Below are 23,131 nucleotides of genomic sequence, written 5' to 3'. Positions count from 1 at the left end.
TTGCCTGAATTAAGGGGCTGCAGACCCCACTCCAGGGGTAAGATGGTCCCAGGAAGTGTTCCATCTCGGGTAGCTGGAATGCTGGGACTATGGAGGCTCAACCAGGCACGGCCGGGTGCCCAGAGTACAGACCTAGACCAAATTTGGTCCCCAAAAATGTACACAGGAGCAGCAGACACGGCCCAGATTTCTGGAATTTTCTGGAGAGGGTGAATGTGCTGGGTTAAAGATAAAAGGGAAGCGAGTTATTTGTACTGAAAGCCCCAACTGGCCTCTAGAGTGTCTTTCCAGCCCACAGCGAAGGAATGGAATATTCCTGGGAAGTGTTCTTTGTCATCTTTAACCCTGGACTCTCCCTAATACATTTGAAAGTTTTAGCTCCAAAAGTGTTTAAGAGAAGTGCCTTGGGCCACACAAAGATGAAAACCTAGACTCCACAACTGCTGGCCTGATCTTCTTTCCTTCCCTTCACATGGTCCAGGATGGAGGGGTCCCAGGAGCAAATGTCAGGAAGGAGGGGACTCATGCCTCGGTACTTGGAGCCGGCATGGGGCTGGGGTCTCTCGTGTACCCCTCATCACACCTCATCTACCGGCGTTCTTGCAGGCTACAGTGAGTGTCTTTGGGGGCAAGAAGAAGAACGAGCTTGGCGAGGGTCCTTATTGCCTCAGATCCCCTGGCTGGAGAGGGATGAACAGGTCTAGAAGCCAAGTGAGCCTAACCAAGGCCCTCATACCCACCACGCCGGCTGCCCTGGGTGAAGGCTATGCAGACCTGGCGCCAGACACCCGGGCACTTGGGGTGGAAGGAGTTGCGTGTGTCCCTCCATGCTAGCAAGGGAGAGAGGGCTGGGGTTAACATTTGTGAACCAACCCCAAATGTCCAGCATTTCAAAAATAGGGAGACAGAGACCTCTAAGGAGCTGTAATTAAACCAACTCAGGTGGCTGGTTCCTGGTGTCCATTCTATGCTCTGTCCCGGGCATTTATCTCTAGACGGCCACTGTCCTTGTCAGCATCCCTTCTGCTCTCTAAGCCTCTAGGCACATACCCTTGCCTCCTCTTCATCAGCCTCCTTGCCCCCAGGTCTCCCTTTTTTGTCCTCTAGGGTTTAAGGGGTCTGGATGAATCCTAATAGCTGCAAAAAGGAGCACAGAACGAACAAGAAGGAGCAGTGCTCAGCTCCCCAGCAGTGGGCCCAGACTGGAGGGAGCAGGCCTGGTACCGGGAGCTCTGCCAAAATGCACGACGTGGCCACGCGCGGACCTGGGTCCTGGGCCCAGGGACTCGCTGGTCCTTCCCGAGGAGAAGGAACCCAGGGACTGGTTTATTCTCCTACAAAGTGTGATGCTGAGGGCAGGCTCTGGGCAGAGCACGCGCCAGGAAAGAGGGACAGGAAAGGGCGAGTTGTGAGCCAGCCCTCGGGGCCCTCCTGGCAGCCTGGGAGAGGCCGCCATCGTGCAAAGGATGATCATCTGGCCGTCGTGGTTTATACAAAAGCCTGGGTCTTCTCTCGGTGTAAACCAGGCCCCCATGTCAATCAAACACAGACCTGGACATCTGGCTTCATGAAATGAGCTGCTCTTCTTTCTAAGAGAGCTTGGGGGTGGGCGTGGGGGAGGAGGAGAAGGAGCCTAAAAATAATTCCTATCTGACTCATTTTGCTTAGAATCTGACAGGGCTGCCTGCCAGGTGGGGGTTTGCCTGTCCCATTTTCTTATCTATCTTTAGCAGGGACTTAATGAGGGCAATTTCCTCGCTGCAATATAAAGACAAACTGCGGGCAATGGGAGTGTAATCCGTCTCGCTGTCCCCTGGGCTCCCGATGACAGGATGACAATGATGGTCACTTCAGGGCTCAGCCGTCTGGAGGGCTTGGGGGACAGTGTCAGCCCAGGATGGGCAAATGAAGCAGTGGCGGCTCAGCGAGACCCAAGCCAGGTGACAGTCGCGGAGGGAGTGCTTCCCACTCCCTGCCCTCCCCCCCTCTCTGCTACCACCCCACAGACGGGACAAACTACTCAGCCTCAAACCCCATCACTCACAACACAGTCCTTTACCTTTAGCATCTCTCCATGCCTTTTTTTTTTTTTTGATGTGGACCATTTTAACAGTCTATTGAATCTGTGACAGCATTGCTCCTGTTTTTGATTTCCTGGCCACAAGGCAGCGGGCATCCTAGCTCACCAACCGGGCATTGAACTCGCACCCCCTGCCTTGAAAGGTGAAGTGGTAACCACTAGACCATCAGGGAAGTCCCTCTCCCACTGTTTTAAAGGGCTAGCACCGTCCATTTTCATCACTCATGGTAGTTAACGCTCTGTACAACTGGGTAACTAAAGTGCGCACACCAAACTAGCGGCTACTGAGCCACTGCTCCCAGGAGAAAGACAAGGTTAGGTTCCCGCGAGCCTCCGGTCACAATGTTTTTTTTCCAACAGATCAATATATAGCCCCGTGTTATGTGTGTTTTGGTTTAAAGACACCTTATTTACTATATATCGTCGATTCACTAACATTGAGCTCACCGCCAACAGCACTATAGCTGTGGCCAGAAGGAAGCTCGTCCGACAAACATACTTTCTTCAAAAGGCGCACAACGGCCTCCCGGCTCTGAGACACGAGACAGCACCGCAGCGCTACGCTCAGGCACCATTTTAAACAGCAAATCCGCCAACCAAAGCACATCAGCGTGGAAGACAGAGCCCTCAGTGGGTCTCGGAAAAGACACTTGTTTACAGTGGGAGAGCTGGAGCAAGAAGGCAGAGGTCTCCAGGTTCAGCCTCAGCTGGGAACGCGCAGGTCAGGTGACTTGAGTGTTTTACCACTCTGGGCTCTGGGCGTGTCCATGAATGACTGTGAAAGCACTGTATTGACTCAATCACACATGAGGAACTTTTAACAAGCAGGCCAATTAGCAAATATAGAATTTTCAAGTAATGAGGACCGACTGAACCTCCCAAGTGAGTGAAGTGAAGTCGCTCAGTCATGTCCGACTCTTTGCAACCCCGTGGACTATAGCCCACCAGGCTCCTCTGTCCATGGGATTCTCCAGGCAAGAATACTGGAGTGGGTTGCCGTTTTCTTCTCCAGGAGATCTTCCTGACCCAGGGATTGAACCCGGGTGTTCCACATGGTAGGCAGACGCTTTACCACCTGGGCTACCTTAATGAGCCCTGTGAATGAGCTGATGGATGGATTCAGGACCCTGAACTGAATGGATTTCTGATCAGTTCCTGATGGGCAAGAGCTGGGGCTCAGTCATCTTCATAGATGAAGGAGTCCGCATCTGCAGGAGAGAGGTGAGGGGCTAAAGGGAAAGGTAAGTACCAGAAAACAACTGTGACTTAGGGTTTTAAAGGCAGTGCTGGCATCCCTCAGAGTCTCTGCTGGGAGCCCAAGTGTGAAGAGGAGGAGGGTGGCGTGGGTTCCAGAAGGGAACAGGGAATCTCCCATAACCAGTGAGGGCATCACAGGGTGGGGAAGAGCCGTCAGAGTGTGTCAAGCAGTGGGCTTAACAAGCACTAATGACATTTCTAAAATTAAACTTTTGCATTTAGAGTGAAAGGAGGAGGCAAGCATGAGGCTGCTGATGGGGAGGATGATGTAAGATTAAGGGGGTTGCTAAGAGAAAGGTTTGCCTTCTGTCAGAGAACACGTGCTGGATCAGGGAAGGCAGATCCAGCTAGAGCATCCTCACTAAGATGCTGAGGGCCTCGGAGGAAATCGTGGGAGAGAGAGACAGGTACCCTGAATGTTCATCCTCTTGCCCAAGGGAGGGAGCTATATGGTCCAGAAAAAGGGAGCTCTCCATGTGAGGTCATAAAGAGCCCCTGACTACATGTCAGGACATGTCATGAACAAAGCATTAGGGTCTGCAGCTAGACGTACAGAGTTCCAGTTTTAAAAATCAGAAAAACATAGATACCATCTCTCCCAAAGAGATTCCCAAAGAGATGATCCAGAAGAAAAGGTGTAATCATTAATAGCTAGCACAGAGTCCCGTAGAACAAGTCAGGGCCAAGCCAAATCTACGTCCTTTTTTGAAAGGGATAGTACTCTGATAGTCTGATTTCCCTGGTGGCTCAGATGGTAAAGAATCTGCCTGCAATGCAGAAGACCCATGTTCAAACCCTGGGTCAGGAAGATCCCCTGGAGAAGGGAATGGCAACCCACTCCTGTATTCTTGCCTGGAGAATTTCATGGACAGAGGAGCCTGGAGAGCTATAGTCCATGGGGTTGCAGAGTTGGACACGACTGAGTGACTAACACACACACACACTACTCTGATACACTACAAACACCAAGATTCAGCGAGGGTTTACAGAGGCTTGCCCCATCACTCCATCCCGGGACCTCCCTTACCCGTTAAAAAACTTTTAAAAAGTTGAGATATAATTCACATACCACAGAATCCCCCCTTTGGAATACATAATCCAGGATTTTTAGGATCTTCCCCAAGTTGCATACCCATCACCATCAATTCCAGATGCCCTGTTCATTTTAATCAGTGACCTAGATGATGTCACAGAGAGCCTGCAAAATCACATCTGATGGCTGATACGAATGCCATCCCTGGGGGAAACAGCCTGGCCCCCAGGGAGGGTCTGGGCACGTGGTGGCAGAGGAAGGTGACGGATGAGACTGAAACTGATTGTTGGAGGACCCCACACCACAGTCACAGCCAGTCACAGGACAGAGGCATCAAGAGGGGCTAGGGTCTCTGCTCACCCTGTTGCACCATCTGGGGACCCGGGAGAGGTGGAGTCTGACAGGGAACAGCTTCCCTCCTGCTTCCCATCCAGCAGATCATCTGATACCAGCTTGGGATGACTGTGGCGTTCTTTCCTTCTTTTCAAATCCGCTTTGCATGTGGAATAAATGAACCGTTCTGAGACCTCACTTAATGAAACAAATTAATTTGGAGAAAGGCTCTCCTGTCTCCCTGGCCGCACGGGCATCGCGCTAGGGACCGCTAATGCCTCCATTAGCTGCCCTGCTCTCACTGCTACGAGGCCGGCTCTGGCGCCTGGGGGGACTGAGGCTTCTGATAGTCTGGGCTGGGCCCTGTCCGAAGCCAGGAGCTCTTTTCCTTCTCAATTGTGGGTAGAGGATGCTATGGGCTCCACCCCGCCTGGGTCTGTTTCTAGGGAGCTTTGTGAGGGTGGCTTCCGGGGCGGTGGGAACCCCTGCTCCTACACCTGTTTCACTATGGCCTTCACAGTCCCCTCAGCTTAATGGCCTCCCATCTCCCTTTCAAGTTCTCCTTGTGACTGAAGGCTAGTTCAATACCCACCTCCTCCAGGAAGCATCCTGTAATTACCCCCGCTGGCCCCTTTCTTGAAACCTCCTCGAGGAATATGAGCATGCCACACAGTCATGGGCCACGTGCTGGCGGCTTCAGGGGCCCGCTGTGCAAGCTCTGTCTCAGGCCCTTGAGAGCAGGGGTTACAGCCGGGCTCTTGTCTGGTTCCTCCCAGGCAAAGACTGGAGCCTGAAGCGCTGCTCCATCAATCCCAGCTGGAGAGTTCAAAGGTGCTTCCCCGTGGTGCTGGCTGTGATGTGTGCACAGGGCCGGTTCAAGATCAATGCACGTACCCTGGGATGCTGGACATGCCGTGATAGACAGTCCTCAGCGGTCGGCCCTACAAAAACTGGGGCGGAGAGCCGCCGGTTCAAGGTCAAGGCCGTCCCCATCCGATGACTAGAGCAGACACAGGGATACAAAGACCTGCCTGTTTTCTTCATCTGGGGACAACTCTACAGAGTGTCACCCCAATTTCAGGACTCCTCATAGAATCAGAACTCCCCACCCAGACGGCACTGCAGCTCACCATCCCCTCTTGCCCAATCCACTCCCCTTCCTTCCGGACCATAAGGGTACTCCTGAGTCAGCATCCCGCCAGCTCATCTTCATCCCGGACCCTGCTTCCCCGGGAACGCAGGCCATGACCTTCATCCTTGGCCTCCGATGCTCATTTCTTCAGGAGTGGGGGTGGGAGTTGGGTGGAGGGGGGATCAAGGAAACCCCCCTGGAGGTGAGACCTCACTCAAGGTCAACACCAGCAGCAGGTCAGCGGCACAGCCAGAACTCGGCCCTCCAGTGTTTGCCCCCTGCCCTGCCACCCTGTAGCCTGAGGGCAGGGAGCTCCCCAGGACACAAGCCCCCACGGCCCACCGCTTCCATCAGCGGGTGTCCGACCCCGGTCGAGGCATAGCACCTGGAGGCAGGCTGCTCTTTCAGGGATGCACGAAACAGCCACTTAGCACATTTGCATCGTGAGACGCATAATTCTGTCTGAAATCGGCAAACATCTTTAACTCGGTCCCCAAAATAAACAAGCGGTTACCACTTGCCCGTGTTTTGAGAACATTTTTAAAGGAGAAAACCTTTGAACCATTCACGAGCTTAACCTTTTCCTTCTGCAAAATGAGGAAAAGACGCCCACGACTCAGTTTCAGACACTGAGGCCCTCGGAGCCGCGCACAGAACGTGGGCGCAGAGTCTGCAGATGGCTGCTCCTGGGGGCCCCCTTCCCTGCCCCCCCAACAGTGGGGGCAGAGCTCTCAAAGTTGATTCCGAGAAGAGAAACAACGGATCCCGGATGCCCCGCCCCTGGAGGGGATGCAAGGAAACCTCCCTGGGCTCACAAGCAAACCTGGCACCGTGGGGATTTGGGACAGCCCCTCTTGCTCCCCTGCCCCTCCCCCAGCTTGGCAGACATCTGCCGTCCACTTCCACCTTAAGGTGTTTTCTGAGCACCTCGGATCCCCCTCTGATCTGAAGAGTGGGCTGGCGCTAAGACCTTACAGGATGAGCTTGGTTAAGCTTCCCAGTTAGTGGACCCATTTTAATGAGGAAAGAGATAAAGTTTTCAAGGTATAAAGTAATCTGCCAAAATCTCGGAGGTCGCGAGCAGAAGAGGTGGCATTCACGTCCCACATCTAATTCCAGGGCATGTGCCTCAGACTTGAACAACCGGAGGATTAAAGCAGTCAGGGCCCGCTCCAGACCTCAAGGAGCCGGGAACTCGGATACGATCCAGACTTTCGTCAGGGTTAGGGCCCTAGGGCCTAGTTTAGAAATTCCTGTTTCAGGCTTCGAGGTGAAACACAGAGCCTCCAGGATCCACAATCCGCCTGGCTGCCGGGTGATTGCAGCTCTCAGACAACAAGCCCAGCTACTCTGCAGTCAGATGGGAGCCCACAGAGTCCCCCGCAGAGCCTCAGAGGCAGAGGGGATGGAGCCGACCACCTCCCTTCATGTGACGCTGCAGCCGCCACCACCCCACCCCAGTTCTGCCTCCACCAGCTCCCTGCTCTTGGCCTTTTCTAGATCACAGGCCCACTGGAGGCTGTGGAGTCCAAAGGGCTGAGAACTGCAGCCAGCACAGGTGAGTTCAGCTCGGCCGCTTCCTAGCTAAACAACCTTGGCTAGTGTCCCTGGCCTCAGTTATTCCATCTGTTAAAAGGGGAAAACAGCGCCTTCTCTCCCTTGCAACAAAAGGGGAGAGATCAGAGGCCTGACACAGGCAGATGCTGGCTGTGCCTTCGGCCACCAAACCTGATTCCGGTCACCTCCCGCTCTGCCACCCAAGGAACACAAGCCTCTCTCGGTCGTGGCCTTCCCATGACCAGGAGGGTTAACCTACAAAAGTGCTAACCATCAAGGTCAAGTATACAGGTTTGGGGCACAGCAAGGCCTCGACTGTCCATCAACAACTGGAAGGTTAGGGTTGACCAGACGATATTCTGCAGCCGTCCCTCAAACGTCAGAATCATGTACTCCACCAAGAAGGGATCGGAAGGCCCCTGGTGCTGGCTGCCTGCTTTCGGACAGTGAGGTCCTGAAACTGTCTGGCTGCCTGCCCTTCTCCTGAAAGTCCCCACCGCCTGGGGAGGCCGTGGTGGCCAAGCGTTGTCCTGCATCATATTCCAGATTGCGAATACAGGTGGGGCCCCGCCTGGCGCACAGCATGGGCTCTGCGCGCGTCTGCCGCCCTGAATGGCAGAGTCTGAGCCCCTGATGGTTGGGATGTTTGCTCCTTGAGCCCATCTGTGGTCCAGAGGAACACTCTCTCCTTTCACTCCAGCTGATTTCCTCCAGTTCAGAGCCCGAGAGAGGTGGGGCGGCTGCTCCTCAGTGCTCGGTATAAATCTTTCAAGAGTTTACTGGCACGAACGTTCTTTCCCTACAGCCTCCTCTCCCCTGGCCCCGGCCGGGGAGCCTCTCCTCACAGGACATACTTTCCATCCCTTTAATCATCTTTATTGCCTTGCTTTGGACCCTGTCCCGGGTCCACATCCTTTGCGAGGTGTGCTGACCTCACCGGGCATTTGTTAACGCGCGCGGCTCAGCGGAAGGCTGGCTTCCCGCTGCCTGTACGTCAGGCTCCCCTTCCTACGTTCCTGGGCCACACTGCTGCTTTCTGGAGGCCTGCACTGTCCAGGGGCTGAGAGGGGTGACCTGGCCCCGGAGCAGAGGTGTGGCTGACGTGGACGCGCACAGCGGCCTGCCCCTGCCTGGGCCCAGGGGGTGACTTCTCCTACGGAAGCTCGGGGAGTCCCTGAAGCTCCACACATGTTCTGGGGATCGGGGGCAGGGGAGGAGTGACACGGAGCCTCTGCCCTTCCTGACACCTCCTCAGTCCCCATGCGAACCCCACTTCTCCTTTAGGGGGTGCTCCCTACCGCTTCCCTCTGAAGGGAACCCAGAAACCAGGAATCAGCTGCACCGCGAAAAGGAAGCACACAGAGAACAAGGACTGCACCCTGGTCAGGCCAGGAGCAGGCTGGGGCCAGTCTCCCTGCCCCACCTTCCCCTCTGATGCCACTGCATGAAGCGCCCGGCGGGTCTGGGTTCTAAGCCCGGACTGCCTGCCTCCCAGCTGGCTGAACACTCACCGTCCTCTGGGAATGTTTCCATTCCACTAAATCCACCAGCTGATGACATTCCTGGGGACTGGATCTCCATCCACCCCGAATTGTGGCCACCATCCAGCACCCGTTGTTCAAGGCCCTTTGTGTGTGTGTGTGTGTGGTGTGTGTGTGTATGTGTGTGTTTGTGGTGTGTGTATGTGTGTGTGTGCATGTGGTTGTGTGTGTGTGGTGTGTGTGTATGTGGTGTGTGTGTATATGTGTGTGTATGTGGTGGGTGTGTGGTGTGTGTGTATGTGTGTATGTGGTGTGTGTGGTGTGTGTGTGTATGTGTGTGTTTGTGGTGTGTGTATGTGTGTGTGTGCATGTGTGTGTATGTGGTTGTATGTGTGTGGTGTGTATGTGGTGTGTGTGTGTATATGTGTGTGTATGTGGTGTGTGTGTGGTGTGTGTGTATGTGGTGTGTGTGTGTATGTGTGTGTGGTGTGTGTGTATGTGCATGTGTGTGTATGTGGTTGTGTGTGTGTATATGTGTGTGTATGTGGTGGGTGTGTGGTGTGTGTGTATGTGTGTATGTGGTGTGTGTGTATGTGTGTGTATGTGTGTGTTTGTGTTGTGTGTGTGTGTGCATGTGTGTGTATGTGGTTGTGTGTGGTGTGTGTGTATCTGGTGTGTGTGTATATGTGTGTGTATGTGGTGTGTGTGTGGTGTGTGTATGTGGTGTGTGTGTGGTGTGTGTGTGTATGTGGTGTGTGTGTATGTGTGTGTATGTGCTATGTGTGTGTATGTGGTGTGTGTGTATGTGTGTGTATGTGCTATGTGTGTGTATATGTGTGTGTATGTGGTGTGTGTGTATGTGGTGTGTGTGGTGTGTGTGTGTATGTGCTCTGTGTGTGTGGTGTGTGTGCATGTATGTGGTGTGTGTGTGTGTGGTGTGTGTGTGGGGGGGTGTGTGTGTATGTGGTGTGTATGTGTGTGTATGTGGTGTGTGTGTGGTGTGTGTGTGGTGTATGTGTGTGTGGTGCGTGTGTGTGTGGTGTGTATGTGGTGTGTGTGGTGTGTGTGTGGTGTGTGTGTGGTGCATGTGTGTGTGGTGCGTGTGTGTGTGGTGCGTATGTGGTGTGTGTGTGTGGTGTGTATGTGGTGTGTGTGGTGTGTGTGTATGTGTGTGTATGTGGTGTGTGTGTGTGTATGTGTGGGGTGTGTGTGTGTGTGTATATAGGGCGAGGGGTTGGGGGGGGAATCAGGGACCTTGGGCAAACCTTGCCTCCAAGAAGCTGCACAAGAAGAGGTATTTTTAGTTCTCTGAGCAAGCAAGCTGGCTGGGCTGTTTCATGGCTCTCTGAGAACAGTCTCTGTTCAGTAAAGGTAAAACCATAAGCTACCGCCTTTATCTAAGAAGAAATCCCCTGTAGAGGAGAAACTCTTCAAGCAGAGCCTTCCCTGCTCCCTCCCTTCTTTTTTTCCCTCTTTATCTTCCTCCCTCCCTCATTTTCATCCCGAAATCATTTACGCACGTTCAATACCCTGGCCCTGCTTTTGCACAAGTGGCCACATGAAAGAAATGCTCTGCAGCTGAACTTCTCCACTCGAAACACACTCTGAAGGTCTTTCCTTGTTGGAGAGCCTTTCAGGAAACAAAGTTTCAGCCTCCCAGACGCCCAGCCTCAGTTCTTTGCTCCTATCCAGAGCTACCCCAGGCGCTTTTCTTGGCCCCTTGCTGTCACCCAGCTGGCAACTCAGGGGAGATCCCAGTTTCTGCCTTAGTTTAGGACAGCACTCCCCTTGACACGTCCCAAGGCATTCGAGAGAAGCAGCGTGTACGACTGCTGATCCCAGCCAGGCCAGGGACAGGGCGGAGGAGAGACAGAGAGTCCTAGAACTGTGAGCTCCAGAGCCTCCTGGAGGCCGTGTGTCAAAACACATGCCGGCAGGTCAGAGTACCCCAAGGACTGCTACTGTGGCTGCCCAGTCGGTGCAAAGAGCTTTCCTCTTCCTCAACTGCAAAACCTGCCCTGGACTCCTGCAGGGATCCAATCCTGGGGCCACCCAAGAGAAGGGCGCCCCCCACTCACCCTGTAACCAACCCCACTGCAGCCACGTCACCTCTTATTGTATCGGCTAGTGACCAGGAAAAGCAAAATGCAGGCCAGGACCACAGCTACACAAGGGCCGAAGGCAAAGAAAACCCAAAGCTGGCAATCGAGTCTCCTACCTTCGGTCATTTCTCCTCCTCCGGAACAGCTTCTTCGTGTGCGCGATCTCTACCTCGTGGGGCATCGGGTGGTAGCCCTGTGTGGTTGGGGAAGGAAGAGGGGCGTCAGTAAATCTGAAAGACAGCAAAGAACTTCTGAGTCTGAACTAACCTACAACAACATCTATGACAACAAAACCAAATTGAGAGTTTGGAAAGGCTAGGCTCTGACCGCCACATCCAGATTGAAAAATGGAGAATATTCGAGTCCACGCATTTCCCACCAGGTGATGATGCTGGAATCATAGAACCAAAGAACAGTGGGGTCCCTAGACTTTGTCAAATCCAGCCATTCAAATGAGAACACTCAGGTCAGGAGAGACGGATGAGGGTGTGCAAGGTGTGGCAGAGAATTAGCAAGAGAATCAGACTGGAATTGATGGTGGACAAGCTAACCCTCCAACATCAGGCCTCCTAACACCAGGGGAATGTGACTATCTTCTATGAGCTGTGGAGAGGACCAAGGAGACACAGCCTCCTTGCAAACCCTGAGCCTCATGCAGATAGAATGTGCTAGGACCCAGTTTTCTCCTCATCCTAGTCCAGAAGGCCTCATGCATTTTTTTTTTTAACCAAAGATCCTTGTTACTTATACTCCTGGGGTGTATTTAGGGGAAACATGCAAATAGCTAATGTCTTTTTAAATGTTAAATTGTGGAAAATGTTAAGGTTGGTCTTTTGCATATATTGTCATCATGATAACAACTACGTATATATATGTTTACATCAAGGTTGGAGAGAAGTGTTAGTCTCTCAGCCATGTCTGACTCTTCTTGACCCCATGGACTGTAGCCCTCCAGGTGCCTCTGTCCGTGGGATTTTCCAAGCAAGAATACTAGAGTGGGTTGTCATTCTCTTCTCGAACCTGGGTCTCCTGTGTAGCAGGTGGATTCTTTACCACCTGAGCCACCAATATATTTACATCGAGGCTGGAGAGAAACCCTTTCCTTACCATGCAGGGCTGATGGAGTAAAATGCCAAACAGCAGGCAGAATTATTTGCAGAGGGTGGGCTGAGAGCCAGCTCTCTTCTTATTGTTCCCCTCTCCCCAAGAAAGCGTGTTCTGATGGGATGCAGGAGAGCACTGCCTTCTATTATGGTCTGGCTGGGGCAGGGTGGGAGGGCTTGAGCGTACCTAAGGCTGGCGGTCTACAGGGAGGCAGTGGCCTGGCTTGGACGCGGGACATCTGGGCACGGGTTGTGATGCAGAGTGCACAGCCTGAGCGTGGTCCCCATGCCGCCCACAGGGCCCTGGGTGTGCATGGGGTCAGACGGTGTGACAGGCCCAGTGTGCTGGAGAGGGCAAGAGTCCAGTGAGCCCCTAGTTGCACTTTATAGACAAGGAGACTGAGGCCCAGACCCTCGATGGGGACAGTGCATGCCACCCTCTCGATTCGGGCTCCACAGTGGAGGGTCCCGGTGGGCTGCCTTCTCTGGGCTTTGCCCCTGACCACAGGGCTGGACAGCCTTGGACGCTGGTAACCCCGTCAGCCTCGAGGTGCTTCCTGGGGCGGGAATGAGGGCGCTGGGGGGACAACAGGCTCAGGAGGACACAGGGACCCTGGCCTCTCAGACGCCAACCCTAAGACGCCTGTTGAGTCCAGGGAGGGAACGGCACACTTCAGATTTTATTTAACTTACATTATTTATATGTCGGTCCCTCCCTCACAGCCTGTCTCTTGCCTCCAACAATCGGCCGGCCGAGAAGGCATGAATGAATTCCTGCTCGGGCAGCCACAATGGGCTCCTGCAACCCGAGGATGTGCTTTGTTTAATGGTTTTCTCAAAGGATATTATTTGCTTTCTTTAATACAAAACACAAACAAGGAAAAACACCAAGTCTTCCCCTCTCATTTCCCCTCTCCCACCCTGACCCAGCTCTGGGCTGGCCCCTTCCCTCCCTCCCAGCCTCAGGTCACAGCAGGAACACACTGGGCGGGCCCAGCGCAGACAATGGCAGGAAGCCGAGGCTCCCTCTCAAGCCGGAGGCCTGGACGGGGAACTGAGCCCTGGGGCTGGGCTGAGGGAGCTGTCCCGACACTTGGCCTTCCAGGAGCTCACAAGGGGCCGGCCTCCCCTGCCCAGGCCCCAGAGTCCTGGGCTCTGATCTGCATCCCTGCCTCCCCGCTCCCCATGGCTGTAGCAGAGGGGAGCTGTCCTGGTGACCCAGACTCATGGAGTTCCAACTCTCTGCCAGGACTCAGAGTAGCCCGGGGGGCAGGAAGGACCACTCAGGGCTTCTAACAAAGCTGCTCTGGCTTCTGTGTCCTTCCATTGCCTCCAAATCACTAATATGAATGTTCAGTTCAGTTATCGCTCAGTCGTGTCCGACTCTTTGCGACCCCACAGACTGCAGCACACCAGGCCTCCCTGTCCATCACCAACTCCCGGAGCGTGCTCAATCTCATGTCCATTGAGTTGGTGATACCATCCAACCATCTCATCCTCTGTCGTCCCCTTCTCCTCCTGCCTTCAAGCTTTCCCAGTGTCTATATAAAATGTCAGAGTAGTTAAAAGTCTGGGCTCTGGAGCCACACTTCCTCTTGACGGCTATGTGACTTTGAACAGGTGACCTAACCTCTATGTGCCTCAGTTTCCACATCTGTGAGATGGGGATGATAATAATAGCATCCGCCTCCTAGGGTTCCTCTGAGGGTTAACCGTGTTGATAAACATGTAAAGAACATAGAGCAGTGCCTGGCACGCAGCAAACCTCAGTAAGTATCGCTGGTGTTGTCACTCTGACCCTCTCTGCTCAGGGCTGAGCTGAGTGCACCAGGACAAGCAAGGCTGCTCTGCTTCCTGTTCTCAGGCCCCCAGTCCTGGCAGACAGAGTCCAGAGGAGGCAGTTTATGGGGAAGAGAGTGAAGAAAGCTCAGGTGAGGGAAGATGGAGGGAATTAGCAGAGAGTGTGGGGACCAGGCAGCATGCTAGGAAAGGGCGGAGGAATTCTGCCTGTGTTCTCTTTGGTCTAAAGCGGGTGGACCCCAGTGGGAGACCAGAAATCAGCTGAACAAAGTGACAGAGCCAAGCTTTGCACTCCTGAGGTCTTCCTTCCCCAGGAGCACCCCAAGGCCAGTGCTATAGAGGACTGGCCCCACCCACAAGGCCACCTGGGCCCCAGCCTACTGGCACCACGGTGAATAAATGAATGCCTGGGGCACCTGTGTAGAACTTTCAAACCATCCTGCATAAAACGGGGTGCACTGTATTTATACAGGCTTCACTGGAGGACCTACTTCAATCAGCCCCGTTGTTCTTCAGATTCAGACTAGCAGGGGTACCACGTGACACACACAACCCAATAGGCTGCCCACTACCCCAAAGCAAGGGCATCTGGGTGTCAAGAGAGGGAAACACGAGGCCAAAAGAGGAAGAACGAGGGAGACTGTGAGTTTAGCTAAGATCTGCCATCAGATTAGCCGCTGACCCAGGCTAGCCCAAGTTCTTCAAAGCCCCTAGTGAGAGATGAGGCTGGTATGTGTTCAAAGCAGCAGTATTCATAACAGCCAAAAACAGAAACAAATCAAATGTCCTTTAACTGATGGCTGCGTGACTATGTGGTGGCTCCATACAATGGAGTATTACACAGCCATGAAAAGGGAGGGGATTCTGATACAGGCTGCAGCATGGATGAATCTTGAGAACACCATGCTCAGGGAAAGAAGCTAATCACCAAAAATCCCCATATAGTTCAATTTCATTTTTATGAAATGTCCAGAATTGGCAAATGTGAAAACACAGCAAGTAAATGCGTGTCTGCCAGGGGCTGGGGAGAGGCAGACTGGGGAGTGGCTGCCAGTGGGCTCCAGGTTTCCTTGGGGGCAATGAAAACATTCTGGAATCTGGACAGTTGCATAACCTCACGAATATACTAAAAACCATTTATTCATATTATTTTGAAGGGTGAATTTTATGGCATGTGAATTATATCCTAAATTTTTAAAGGTGGAAAAAATTTTCTAGGTAGAGGGAATAGCAAGTGTTTAAAAAAGAAAGATCCAGCCACCGTGAAAAATGTTCCCCCACCCCATTCAATTACTTTCCAGGAAGCAGCTGCCCTAAAACACAGTTCCTACAAAAGTTCCTACAAAAGGGTGGTATGTGCAGGACAGGGCATCCAGTGACAGGAAGGACTAGTAAGGAACCTGGAGAGGAGCATGAACTGGTACCCCCAGGCCTGGCCAGGGGACAACAGAGCTCTGGCCAGGGGACAACAGAGCTCTAGCTTAGACCAGAGATTTCTCCCTGCTCTTTAGATATTAGCAGAATGTACCCCTTGAGTGGAGAATGGGAAATTCATCAGGTCAGAATAACCATTTAAGAGTATATAGTAGCCTTTGTTCTATTTCTTTACTCAATAAATCCCTCTATCCCATGCTCCGAAAGAGCCCCAGGTGGACATCAGTCCAGGTATGAGCACCACCCCCACCCCGACCCCTGCAAATGAAGAAGAGCCCCACCAGCCTCTCGATCACCAGCTGGTGTGTGAGTTTGGTCAGCCAGTCAGGCGGGCCTCTGCAGCATCCCCCTGGACCCCCCGGCCCCCCTGCTCTCTTCCACCTCTCCACATAAGAACCCTTCTCCCTGAGCTCTGAGACCTGGCTGCAGCTCCCCTCTGTCTAACCTCTGACCACTTTCAATAACTAAGAGGGCCTGGGAGACAAGTAGATTCTATAAACCAAGCCTCTCTAGGGAGGGAGGGAAGACAATACTCCTGCATGCAGTTCTAGCAGAGGACACGTGTAACACACACACACACACACACACACACTCCCATCCCAGAGGTCAGCACTGGCCTAGGATGTGGCATTGTGGGCACCATGTTACTGCTCGGGTTGCAAAAACCCATTATGTAAAATCCGTCCATCCTGGGGCAGGCTGAGGCTAATACCACACAACCTGGGACAGCAGGTATTTCTGGGGGATTAAGGCAGGTGCAGCAGAGCTGCTGACCCTAGGCTGGGAATACAGGGGCCTCACGCTCGGATGGCAGCTATAAACAGGCATCTTGGGTCTGAGGGTTCGGGTTCAGGAGGGAGGGTCATGCAAGCATGCTGAGCAAGCCAACATGTGTGATGGGTGGCACTGAGACCAGCTGACTCTGTGATAAGAGTGATGTACCACCCAGCCATAGCTCCTCTCCCCCATGCCCCACACTCCCCACCTACCGACCCATCCACCCACCCATCCATCCACCCACCCATCCACCCACCCTACAAATATTGTTGTTTTAGACACTGCAGATACATTAGCGGAAAAGCAATGGGCAAAATGCTTGTTCTTACAGAGCACTCCTAATGACAGGAGAGAAAGGACAAACACATAGATAATATGATCAATGATGGAAAATCCTACGGAGCAGAACCAGGCAGGATAAAGGGATGAGGGCCGCAGGGGTGGGGGTGGTCAGGGGAGACGCCTCTGTCACTTGCCGACTAGCCATCAGTCCATCCGTCCATCTGGCCATCGTTGGTTCTTCCTCACCCAAGCAGCTCTGAAGGCCAACCACGTGCCAGGGGCATCAGAGGGGAAATAGCAGAACGAAGAGCCCCAGTTCCAACCCTGGGAGCTCGGGGAAGCGCAGACGCGCAGGCCGCCGCGTGCACGGATGTCTCTGGCAGCCAGGAGGGAGGAGCAGGCAGCTCTGCCTGGGGCAGGGGCAGGGAGGCCTTCACCCGGGGTGCTCCCTGAGCAGAGTGCTAATGGGTGGACAGGCGCATGATGGAAGAGAAGAAGGTATGTTAGGACCTCAGCCTGCAGGCCAGCAATACCCACAGCACAGGTGGGGTGTCTAGAACGAGCCGGCTCAGCAGGAGGGGGAGGCGGCACCTGGCGCTCCGCGGGCGGGGCGGGGGCTCCCAACCGAAGAGGCGCGCACGGTGCCACCCGGACTGTCTTCTTCACCCCTACAGCAGGCAGAATCAGGTGCCCCCGAAAGACCAGCTGGAGTCCCCATATTGTGAAAACAGGGTCTTCACAAATAGGATGGAGTTAGAATGAGGTCATTCTAAAGATTAGGGTGGGCCCTAAACCCAATGACCGGTGTCCTTACAAGAAGGAATTTAGAGACCGAGACACAGGCTATGTGAAAATGGGGGTAATGTTTGGAGGGGAGTAGCTTTGAGCCGAAAAAGGGGCGAGGATTGTTGGCAGCCACTCGAAGCCAGGAAAGGCAAGAGACGATTCTTTCCAGAGCCTTCCAGGAGGGGATGGGGGTGGGGTGGCCCTGCCAACACCCTGACTCCAGACTCCTAGTATCCAGAACTGTGAGGCTGCAAATGTGCGCTGCTTTCAAGCCACCCAGCTGATGGTACTGTGTTCCCGCAGCCCTAGGGAACAAATCCACCTGGCCCTCCTGGCCCAACCCTACACAGCCACCCGGGCAGGCGTCCACAGCTCGGGGCCTGCCCGACGGCCTCCTCTCCGGTGCGCTCAGCATCCCCAGGTTCTCCTCTGAGATCCTGTTTGACGCGGGAGGTCGCTGAGTCTATCCGATTCTTCCTGGTGAGCAAGCGCTACTGACCCCATGCGGTGCTATTCTGGAAACTTCATGGGCGCTTCCCGTGGTGGGATGCCAGGCTCCACGCACGACACTTTCAGTCTGGGTGAGGGGCAGTCTTCCAGCCCCCTATCAAACCAACAGCTCAGTCTGTTACCCAGGTCTCAGGCTTCACAATGATCCTGATCTCTTTGAAATGAGATGCAAAATTCCTACAGGACAGGCAGCATGTAACCTGGCTCTGGGACATGCTTCCTGGCCGGGCCCCACCCTCCAGGTTAGTTCACCTGGAGGGAGCAGGAGACAGGAGGGAAAAGGGGAGACACCTTGAGTGCAGGAGACCCGAGGCTGCAAGTTCCTTTGCTTCCTGGCCACCTGGTGGTGCCCTGGACCCGGGTCCCTGGCTGGGCGGCTGCCAGATGAGCCCCCCAGTCCTAAACCTCACCCCCCAGGTGAGTTCAAAGGGTGAGGACCCATCTGGCTCTTGGACCACGTGCACGAAGCCCTGAAAGGGTTCCGGGCTTAGGTAGGTATTAACTAAGTATCTGTTGAAGAAGAGAAGGGAAGGAAAGTAGGTGGGAGCCTCATGCTGGTTGAGCCTCTACTGAGTAAGGTCTCTGGACGGAAATACCAAGAGGAGTGGTGGCGCAAACACAGCACCCCTCGCCACCTCTCGGGCCCCGAGGCAGGGCTCTGGGACGGTGTCTCACCTGGGGCTGAGATTCCAAAGTCAGCCAGGACAAGGGCCAGGCCCCGCACACCCACTTAACCCTTGCTGCACCCGCGGCCTCTGAGATGACCTGACCACGGCTCCATCGGCAGGCCTCCGTGCCCCGCCTCTCCAGGGGAGCTCATCCTGCCCCTGCCCCTCTCTCTACGGGCTGGTGCCTGCGGGCCCCCGCTCACTGCTCTGCCTGCTTCCCCTTCAGTCTTGCGGGATGAGGTTTCGAAGGGCCACACAGAGCTCAGTCCCATGGCCGGAAGCTTCACAGAACTCTAGGCCCACTTCCTCCTCGAAGGAGATTTCCCTGATATTCCCGTGACCTGCAACCTCTGACCGCTAACAGCGCCCCCCCCCCCCACCCCGGACCTGGGTCTGATAGAAATCATCCAGACCTATTCTCACAGATCTGTCGTTTCTCACACGCCGGCTCTCTGCAAAGGGAAAGTGCATAACACAAAAACAGGAGAGCTTCTTCCCACTGTGTGAAGACCCCACCCTGACTGTGGTTGACCTGGACAGGCCTTCAGGGGGAGCTGGAGCAGCTGGGACATGCGGGGTTGGAAAACAAGGCTGAGGATCCCGGCCCAGGCCATGCGGTGACGGGAGGCTCCACGTGCAGCACTATTCAAAGCCATCCCCAAGGTGACCCCAGCCAGAAATACATACAGAGTTACAGGACTCCACTGCCAGGACATGCAGAATGTGGTCCTTTTCTACATGTTGGCTGCCTTCCCTAGCACACTGCAGTGTCCTGAGAGGTAAGCCCTGTGGCCCCAGGCCCGCCCTCTCCAGACACCTGCCCACTTGGTTATCCATCTCTCCTGGATAACCGAATCTCCATCCTGGCCTCTTGGAAACCACAGCCCCCTCCTCTTCTTCCCAAGGTTGAGTATCAGTCCCACCTGTCACTCCCGAGAATGCTTTGAAACGCCTGGAAACTAATGGCTTCCTCCTCTCCAGAAAATTCCAGATGACCCAGAGTGGAGGGCGCCATGGACAGCAACCCAGAAGAACTGGATGTTGGTTTTGCTGCACCCACTGGGTGAGCCCAGGGAGCTGGAGCCCCACGGAGGCAGGACAGACTCAGGCCAAGCCTGAGGGCCCTCTGTCTCCGGCCCAACATGGGGAGACATCCCGAAGGCAAACAGTACAAAGGAAACAACACTTGGCAACTTAAGGGGCCATAAAAATACCAAGTACAGCTCCCCTGACAATGAGTTTGTCTCAACAGTGGAGCCTTCCTCTTGCTGGGGTCATGTTTTTTTTCATAGCTTCTAAGAAGCTATCCTACCAAGCTCCACGTGGGCAGGATGTGTGGGTCACGTCCAAGCTGAAACAAACAGGTAATGTTTCTAAAATTCCTGGAATCTCCAGGCTGCACAGCTATTCAGAGCAGCTGACCTGTTTCAGAATAAAAGGTGGGGGTCGGGCGGGCTAACTCATGTCTCAGTTCGTGATCTTCTAATTTTTCTTTTAATTTATTTGTTTTAATCAGCCGAGACCCTTTTAAGAACAATACCTCAGCTGGAGTCCCAATATGAAAACACAGATAAAGGTCAACAGGGCAGAGGTGCTGAGATTGCCTCTGAGCGATCAACGCTCACCCCCTGTCTCTGGCCGCCCCCATTTGCACCCTGAACTGTAAACCTCCCCTTCACCTACTCTGAAAGACTGGATGTTGGCTCCACAAGACCTGGACATTCTTCCAGAAAAGGAGTGTAACCAAAGTTCTCTGGTCAGGGTTTAGTGGCGTCTGTGCAGGCGTGCTTGCAAAGTGGCTTCAGTCGTGTCCGACTCTGTGGGACCCCACGGACTGTAGCCCACCACGCTCCTCTGTCCATGGGGATTCTCCAGTATTCTCCAGCATACTGGAGTAGGTTGCCATGACCTCCTCCAGAGGGTCTTCCCAGCCCAGGGATCAAACCCAGGTCTCTTAATGTCTCCTGCACCGGCAGGTGGGTTCTTTAGCACTGGCGCCACCTGGGAAGCCCAGTGGGGTCTACTGCACATGAATATTCTGCCTGTGGAGGTCTTTGGGGGTGTAGACCCTCAGCATTCATCCAGAAGGCGGGGATTTGAGCCTGTACAGGGGTGCAGTTACAGAGGTCAGGTTGCTGGAATGTGGCCTTCCTTAGATGCCCTGAGCTAACAGAACCTATCCCTCCTTTTTCCTTCAAGTTGGGTTTCTCACTGTAACAGCCCCGTAACTTGACTAGTAACCCCCACAGAGCCGTTAGGCAACCTGGGCTCCAGCACGGCTGCCTGACTGGGATACCACTGGGCAGTTATCTCGCCCAGCCCTGTGCTCCTTGTGAAAAATGAGGGTGAAAATATTTGCTCTTCCTACCTCCTGCGTCATGTATCTTTAAATAAATTTTGAGTTGGGATTCTGTTCCGTGTGACCAAAAGAGTCCTAAATAGTTCAGCATGATGCAACTTTAGGTGGTGTTCCAGCTGATCTTAGTATATCCATGCAGTCCAGCAAGTAAACATGGGCGTCCCTGCCCCCTCTCGCAGCCAGCCACATCAGGAAGGATCCCCTGGGCAATGCCAAATACAAACGACATGGGCTTGATAATTTCTGAGCGAACAGAAAAAATAGATGACAACGTTGATGCCAAAGATAGGACCTCAAGCTAACAGAAAAATGTTAGGGAATTGTGTCTATGTTATGAGGTATAAATGTAAAGGAAACAATTACTAAAGTCCTGATTTTTCAATCATGATCAGTTTCCCATTTGCAACCAAGGTACTCCTGTGATGTGTGTGTGTACATGCATGCCTGCACAGGGAGGGCTGTCGGATGGTGATTATAACCCTCTCTGAGTTGAAGACCATGTGAGACCCAGTGGCTCAGGATCTCATCCAAGTGACAAGCCCAGGACCAAGAGTCTAGAAGGAATCCTAGCTGCATCCCCCCCTCCCCGCACCATCCCCCCCTCCAGGGCTCCTGCTGATGCAGGGACAGCCCCATGAGAATAGAGCTGGCAGCCAGACGCTCTCCATCTCCTGGATGAGTGGTTTTTACTGGGCGTCCTGGAAGTGCTGCTAACCTGAAAGGGCAACAGCTTTCTGCTGCTACAGACCAGAGGCAGGAAGGTGCTCCAGAAACACACCAGGTACAAGTGACCACGGGAAGGACACAGGGTCTGCTCTGCAGCCTCTGGGAAAGCTGCCTGGGCACCTTTGGACACATGCGGCCTGAATTCTGGTCTCTAACTGGATGGTGCGTCCATGACAGAGATAAGACCCAAACCCTGGAAAAGCCCATAAAGCTTTCCCATTCATCACTGTTGGACAACTAGCATCTATTATATATTTCCTCCTCATCCTAGTACTAATACCAGTAACTAAAACTCAAGAGAAGACCAAGTAATACTCACGCTCTGGTCTCTGAGGGTGAGTGATAGTCTTTGCCAGGGAGGAAAGCTGTGAATAGTTTTATGTCCTTGGGAGGCTGAAAAAGCATCTTGGGAACTGAGGCAACAGTGGATTCTGGAGGAGTGAGAACTCTACAACAGAAGATGCCCAGCACGTTCAGTGAGCACACAGTGCGTCACAGACAGAGAAAACCCAGACTCCGCCTGTGTCCCAAAGAAGTCCCCAGGCTGCCGAGAGCACAGATACACAAACAGAGTTACTACTCCAGAGCGAGGGAGGTCACAGGGACACCCACGGGGCAAGGAACTGGCAGAGGAAGGAAGGGATGCCCAAGACTACCCTTCGAGTTACTGGAAGGCTCTGAAGTTAACAGAAGCAGAAGCAGAAAGGCAAAGGCCCCAGCGGAAGCTACAAGGAGGACTATCTTAATGGCTTTGTTCTTGCCTCTTCCGAAAGTACTCTGGCGTGGCTCATTTTATAAGTGGGCAGCGGTCAGAATACAGTAAGTGTGAGGACCTCGGTGGGTCATGGAAGTGGCCTTTGCCCCAAACACCTCTGCCAGAGACATTGAGATTCTGAGGTGAGTTCTACTGCGCAGGGAGGGCCTTCAAGGCCACCTGTGAGCGAATGGTTCATCATTCTGTATCCGCAGTGCTGGGCCAAAGCTGGCTGGTCTGGGGGACGGGGCAGGAGACTGCGACAAAGGAGCAACCAGGAGCAGCGGGGTGGCTGTCCCAGGGTTGGCAGAGCCAGTCCCAGGCGCTTTAAGCAACAGATTCGGGGCTGTCGGGCAAAGATCGGACTCAATCGGTTTGGCTTTAAATACCATCACTGCCACCCACTGTGGGAGCCTGGCTAGATCCCTACCCTTCTGAGTCTTCTATTTTCCTCTTCTATGAAAAGGTAGTATTTCAGAAGACTAGCAGGAGGATAAAAGGAGATTAGCTGACATATAAGGATAGGCGTAAGGATAAGGATACCATCACTTCATGGCAGATAGATGGGGAAACAATGGAAACAGTGAAAGACTATTTTCTTGGGCCCCCAAATCACTGCAGATGGTGAGTGCAGTCATGAAATTAAGACACTTGCTCCTTGGAAGAAAAGTTATGATCAACCTAGACAGCATATTAAAAAGCAGAGACATTACTTTGCCAACAAAGGTCTGTCTAGTCAAAGCTATGGTTTTCCCAGTAGTCCTATATGGATGTGAGACTTGGACTATAAAGAAAGCTGAGCGCCCAAGAATTGATGCTTTTGAACTGTGGTGTTGGATAAGACTCTTGAGAGTCCCCTGGACTGCAAGGAGATCAAACCAGTGAATCCTAAAGGAAATCAGTCCTGAATGTTCACTAGAAGGACTGATGCTGAAGCTGAAACTCCAATACTTGGGC

General features: G+C 53.5%; 1 protein-coding gene across 3 annotated transcripts in view; it reads right to left on the bottom strand.

The window, feature by feature from the left end:
* The window catches only part of CTIF (cap binding complex dependent translation initiation factor), a 321,475-nt gene that overhangs the window by 134,128 nt on the left and 164,216 nt on the right, over positions 1 to 23,131 (bottom strand). For all 3 annotated transcript variants that reach the window (XM_069568499.1, XM_069568501.1, XM_069568500.1), the window contains exon 7: positions 11,092 to 11,168. In XM_069568499.1, coding sequence (XP_069424600.1) covers positions 11,092 to 11,168 — 77 coding nt within the window. The remainder of the gene's footprint in view (positions 1 to 11,091; positions 11,169 to 23,131) is intronic.

Source organism: Ovis canadensis, chromosome 23 (genome assembly GCF_042477335.2).
Source record: "Ovis canadensis isolate MfBH-ARS-UI-01 breed Bighorn chromosome 23, ARS-UI_OviCan_v2, whole genome shotgun sequence".
Taxonomy (NCBI): domain Eukaryota; kingdom Metazoa; phylum Chordata; class Mammalia; order Artiodactyla; family Bovidae; genus Ovis; species Ovis canadensis.
Note: the sequence above shows the minus strand (reverse complement) of the source record. Positions and strands in the feature narration are given on the sequence as shown.